Genomic DNA, 5495 nt, shown 5'->3' on the forward strand with positions numbered 1-5495 from the left:
TTTATTTTTAGGTTGAACAATAATGATCTTGAAACAAGACAGGAAACAGAGAGAATCCAGAGTACAAGCAAATTTTTTTTTTTTTTTTTTGCCTTTCCTGTTTGGTTATATAATATAGTATATAATATGTATAATAAGTATAATATGTTTATTGCAATTTTCATATTTTACATTATCATTTGGAAAAACACAACAAAACAGGAAACTGCCTCAGGCTACAGTTAAATAGCGTCTGGTGACTGGGCCTTAGTCCGTGGGGCCCTGCCGGGCACAGCCCGAAGAAAGGGGCTTGGTCTCATCTTCCTGCAGACCCACTGCTCGCAGGAAGCGCCGGGCAGTGGCCAGGAGGGGAGGTCCTGGTGGATGGGATCAAGACTGGCAATTGGGAATAAATAGTTTTGTTTGGGGTTTTTTAATCACTGAAAAGACATCACTAGCAGTGTTTCTTTGACATCCACTTTCACTTCAAGGTGGGAATTGTGACACTGTGGCCATCTCCCAAGATGGCCACGTGGACTGAGTCTCTCAGTGTGCTGCCTGTCCTGTACACTGCAAAACTCTGAGGTTGTGCAGGGACCACCTATGGATTGAAAATGTAAATTAATTATGTTACTTCAGTTTTACTAGAAAAAAGTAAAATAGCAAGCTTAAGGGTAGGTAAGAGAAGATATGAGTTGAAACGCTGTGAGAAATAAAAATCAGAGTAATAACAAAGTTCCTCTGACCTTTCCTCCCAGCTGAACATGATAATGAACAAAACTCAAGGTCCTGATATGATGAAGGTCCTGGTTCGGGGTCCTGGTGCAGCATCTAATGAAAAATAACACACAACTTTATTTTTGTTCCATATTAATACATGAGTTTATCAATAATGAAATAGTAAAAGTTGAATGGTTTCTGCATTATTAAATCAGCTGATTTTTAAATTTGATTATTGTTGAACTTGATTTAAGGAATATATGTCTGTCAGCTTATTTCAAAATGTGGCCACCAGGGGGCGTCCATTAGAGTGCAGATGTTCCTTTAATGAAATAAATGTAAATTATGCTTCTGGTCTTGTTTCTATGTTTGTATGGTTTTCTAGCAGCTAACGTCTTAACCATAAAGCAGTGAATTACTTATTAACTTATTATTAACAGAACTTATTAGTCCTGGTTTTTAGACTGTCTACCTTTGAGACTCTCATACACAGTTAAATTCCATAAAATGCTACTTTTGTCAGTTTTGCTACATGTAGAAAGTCAGTCACATTCAGGCTGAGAACTAAAAATAATTTCCTTTGTGAATACGTTCTTGGTCTATTTTCAATCTGTGAAGTGAAAATATTGCAAAGGTGTCATTTTGGATATTGAAAATCAGATCTGTGTCTATCAGAATTATTATTATGTAAATAATACAACTTATTTAACATTCAGATAGATACTGCTCAGGCTCACCATCAAAACTACCTGCCCAATATTGTTTAGCTCCAACCTTTGTGTCACTAAAACATCCATGACCAGGTTGTATATATTATATTAATATCTTAGGTTCTTCCTTGTCTGCTCAATATTTTCTTTATAGGTAGCTGTGACTCAGGAAGTAGAGTTGGTGCTTCTTTAATCACAAGGCTGGTTATCTGAACCTCAGCTCATCCGGTCCACATGTCAAATCATCTTTAAGAGGAAAACTGAACCCAAATTGCCATAGATGCATCAATCAGCAGTGACTGTATCACATTTAAAAAAATAAATAAATAAATAAAAACCCTATAAAATAAACATGTTTCAGTGCAGTTTGTTGAGTAAGAACACATTTCTCAATAAGCCTGAGGCCTTTGCCAATGAAGAATATGTGTGAAAACCCTCCAGAAACCACAGTTTTTATATATTTTTTACATTATATCTGTTATTCCTTTATTTAATACTCATCATGATCACCTCTAATTTCTGATTTTTTTACTTCCTGTATTCCAATGTGACCGCACCTATAGTTCCAGCTACATTGCACTATATACCTCCCTCCCTCTCTTTTGCAGTATTTTTCATGTTTTTTTAATGACAGTAAATTTGTTCGCATTAATTTCACTTGTTCTTGCACCTCATTGCTCAATCCAATCAGAAGGTTTGAAGCTAGATTTACATCTTAGGTTCTTTACTGAATTTTCAAGATTTTCTCCAGAACTACCTTTAATTCAGGAAGTAGACTGGGTGGTCTACTAATTATCAGGTTTATCGTTTCATCCTGAGCTCCCTGAGTCCACATGTCAAATTGTCCTTGAGCAAAATAGTGAACCCCAAACTGCCCTGTATGCATCCATCAGCAGTGAGTTTATTATTGTAGATGTTTTTAAACAGAATAATTGTCAGTAAATGCAGTTTGTAGTGTACAAATACTTTTCTCAGTAAGAATTCCATAAAGACCTTCCACAAACCACAAGTTGTGTATTTTTTTTTCTTGGGCTTTTTTGTTGGCTTGCATTTTTCTGTTGATGTTTTATTTTGTAATCACCCTCGCCTCTTGTGTCTATTTTTCACTTCCTGTATTCCTATCACAGCTTTATACCTGCCTCCTCCTCTCTGCTGTGAGTTCTGCTCGTCTTCACTTAGATTATTATTGTCATGAATTTACCATTCCATTCATGAACACAGGTGTTTGGGGAGAAAGGACCAGGTCAGTGTAGCTGTGTGCATGTGATCTTAATTTCCGGTGATTTAAGTCCAGTTATGTTTATTTGTATTGAATTAACTATGGAGTTGAGTTTCTTGTTTATTTTTGTAAATATTGTTTGGTTACAAAAATGGTGAAGAAATCACTGGACAGCATCTCCACTAAGCCTAACCCATCTCCTGACCTTCTTTAGCCGTTTAGGTCAAGTTCTACAACAGTGTAAGATACCCATATTCAAGGCTTTGTTATTTTAAACTGTGTTGTTCAAAAGCTGTTGGGTTATATGAGCCTCTGCAAACTGGGCTCAGAGTCTTTGAAAATAACTAGCTGGTATACTTTTCCAGTTGTAAGAAATAAACATACAGGCTGTGGTATTATCACAAAGAAAATGGCATCAGAGTCAACTTTGACTCTGACCACCTTTAACCACTTCTTCATTGGCATTTCCTCTTTTCACCCTCTACTGCATAGAAAAATATGCGAGGCAAAAACCACAGAGGGCTGATTCACCTCTTTAAATTTAGAATAAGTTTGTGGTGTTTACAGAAATGGTGAGAACACAACATTCACAACAGACAGCATTTAGATGTTTCAACACCTGGACATGTAAATAACATGTAAATTAGATCAAAACAGTCATTTGTAATTTGAAACAAAGTGACTCTTTCAATGCAGGCAGAGACCAAATAAAATGCAGTTTGAGCTTTATGATCGAATCAGTCTTGCAAGTGCTGCCAAATTTGCAGCAGGATCGAAAACAGACACATTCATGCATTCCCTGTGAAGTTAAAAGCTTTAACTCACCTGTAGAAGAAGACAGCCAGTGTGATGCCACACAGAAGGAATCCAATTGCAGATGGAAGTATGAATGTAAAATACTTTGATGAAATCGATTCTGTATAAAATCAGCAGTGAATTAACTTAAATTGCTTATTTGATCTTTGCTTGAAGTGATTATTCCTGTTTGTTGTTCCACCTACCTTCTGGGTTCTCAGACACTTTTAAATTCCATGTAATGGTGTGTAGGCCATCTGGGTCAGTTATGCTACATGTATAAAGTCCTTCATCCTCAGGTTGAGCACTAAAAATAATCAGATTTATAGGTAACTCGGGATTTATTTTAAGTTTGTTCGATGAGAAATTTGAATGGGTGCGATTCGTCTCAATAGCATATTGAAAAACAGATCTGCTGTTTGTCCAGGAGATTTGTGATGCATTTTTCTCAGATATGTTACAAGTCAGCGTCACTGGATCTCCTCTGAATGCCAACATAACTCTGTTGTTTTCTTCAGGCTTCACTAAAGTTCAATGGAAACAATCAGTCAATATAAAATAACATCTGTATTTAATCTGGAATTTTAAAAAAATGAATTTCAAACATAAATGTGCTCTTTACCTGCAAAGACACGCAGCATCACTAACAGCTGAATGAAGAGCAGCGCTGTTTGGTTCAGTTGTAATATCATGGCCGACAGTGAGAGAGTGAAACAGGCCTCATCTTCACCCCCAACTTTATGTTTCTGAGGAGGAGGAGCTGATAAAAAAGGAAGTCGTTAGTTGCTGTTTTGCTAAGATCAGAGCTAATGTTGTCTTGCATGATTTGCAGAATGAAAGGTAACCTCAGAATAATGAATTAGTTTTATGACAAATTTGGACAATTCAAGAGCAGTCCGTCCTTCAGGAAAAAGAGATTCTAATACTAGAATGTGTCTCTCATGTTTCTCTTTAACTGCAAAGAAAGAGCACGAACAGGAAACTTTTCAAAGTGGAAATAATCGATACAGAAGTATGCACTGGGATGGATCACAGGTTTACTAATCACAATCATATCACTTTTACCAGATGTGGAATTTTTTTTGCAGTACTTTGTTATTTTACGGCGCATGTATTTGCTGACCGCTACTAAGGGTAAAGGCTAAGTTTTCACAAAGTAGAGGGTGCTAACGTACCTCGTCATGTTAAGGCAGCGATGCAACGATTTACAAGTTCCACTGTTATATGTTATGTAAGGTAAAGATAATTAATTTGTGATTAATGAATAAGGCAAAAGGTTAAAGGTAACACACTGTTTGCTTTACTAATGGTCCTTTATTCTGTATGTTGTAGCTCTTACTGTGTGTTCACATACACGCTGTTTAAAAAAAGGATTGTGAACCATCAGTTTGAGAGACCATCTTTTCAACCGGGGATGCTACAGATAGGTAGATATATAGATATCGACATATAGAGATATAGATGGTAGATTTTATTGTTGTTACAATAAAAAAAAAAAAAAAAATCCTTTTTTTTGTTTGAGGTCATTTTATGATGGTGATAAAATAAACCTTGAGTCATGGAACAGCAAACACATCTTTCAAAGGTGTCAGTGACAAACGTACTAAACACAAGCACATCACTTTTATTTTACCAGTTCAGGCTTTCTATTTCTATGAATGTATTTTTGTATTAAAAAATCAGTATCTGATTTTAAGCTCAGACAGTCCATTAAAGCATGAAGTACACTAAAGGCAAAGGAAGCTTTTTTATTACACTGTGCACCAGCAGGCCCTGTTATTTCCAGTGTGTGTGTCTGTATAAACTGGCATTAACATGTTACTACTGGCAAGCAGAAAAGTCTGTTTCTTACACAAATACTGATCTATACCACCTGCAACCAGTTCATAACAATATTTTTTAAATCATGAAGATAACTTTCAGATATTACCTGTAGATGTAGAAATTGTCAGTAGAGATTGTTGTTCAGATCTTTTTAAGTCCAAAACATCAGAACGATTGATCCAGTGTGCCCAACGACCCAGAGAGGAGTTAAGGCAGAGGGCTGTACCACTTGGCTTCCAAGAAATCGT

General features: G+C 36.3%; 1 protein-coding gene across 2 annotated transcripts; it reads right to left on the bottom strand.

The window, feature by feature from the left end:
* Nucleotides 1-4683, bottom strand: LOC120433696. Of its 2 annotated transcripts, XM_039600414.1 has the most exons (6): nt 4269-4683; nt 4046-4183; nt 3630-3947; nt 3454-3544; nt 726-810; nt 1-580 (listed from the first exon to the last, which is right to left on the bottom strand). In XM_039600414.1, the coding sequence occupies exons 2-6, from the start codon at nt 4113-4115 to the stop codon at nt 461-463; spliced, it is 684 nt and encodes a 227-aa protein (XP_039456348.1). In that variant the 5' UTR covers nt 4116-4183; nt 4269-4683; the 3' UTR covers nt 1-460. The 2 variants fall into 2 exon arrangements, 1 of the variants encoding a protein (XP_039456348.1); XR_005608704.1 differs by having other exon boundaries at nt 3630-3730; nt 4046-4683.
* Between the last annotated feature and the right edge of the window lie 812 nt (nt 4684-5495).

Source organism: Oreochromis aureus, linkage group 16, assembly GCF_013358895.1.
Source record: "Oreochromis aureus strain Israel breed Guangdong linkage group 16, ZZ_aureus, whole genome shotgun sequence".
Classification (NCBI taxonomy): domain Eukaryota; kingdom Metazoa; phylum Chordata; class Actinopteri; order Cichliformes; family Cichlidae; genus Oreochromis; species Oreochromis aureus.

Excerpts from the sequence above, each read along its gene's own strand:
- LOC120433696 (XM_039600414.1), bottom strand. The coding sequence starts at position 4,115 with ATGATATTACAACTGAACCAAACAGCGCTGCTCTTCATTCAGCTGTTA. Across the intron at positions 3,948-4,045 it reads GATGCTGCGTGTCTTTGCAG|TGAAGCCTGAAGAAAACAAC; the intron begins GTAAAGAGCACA and ends ATTGAACTTTAG. Across the intron at positions 811-3,453 it reads CTGGCTGTCTTCTTCTACAG|ATGCTGCACCAGGACCCCGA; the intron begins GTGAGTTAAAGC and ends ATTTTTCATTAG.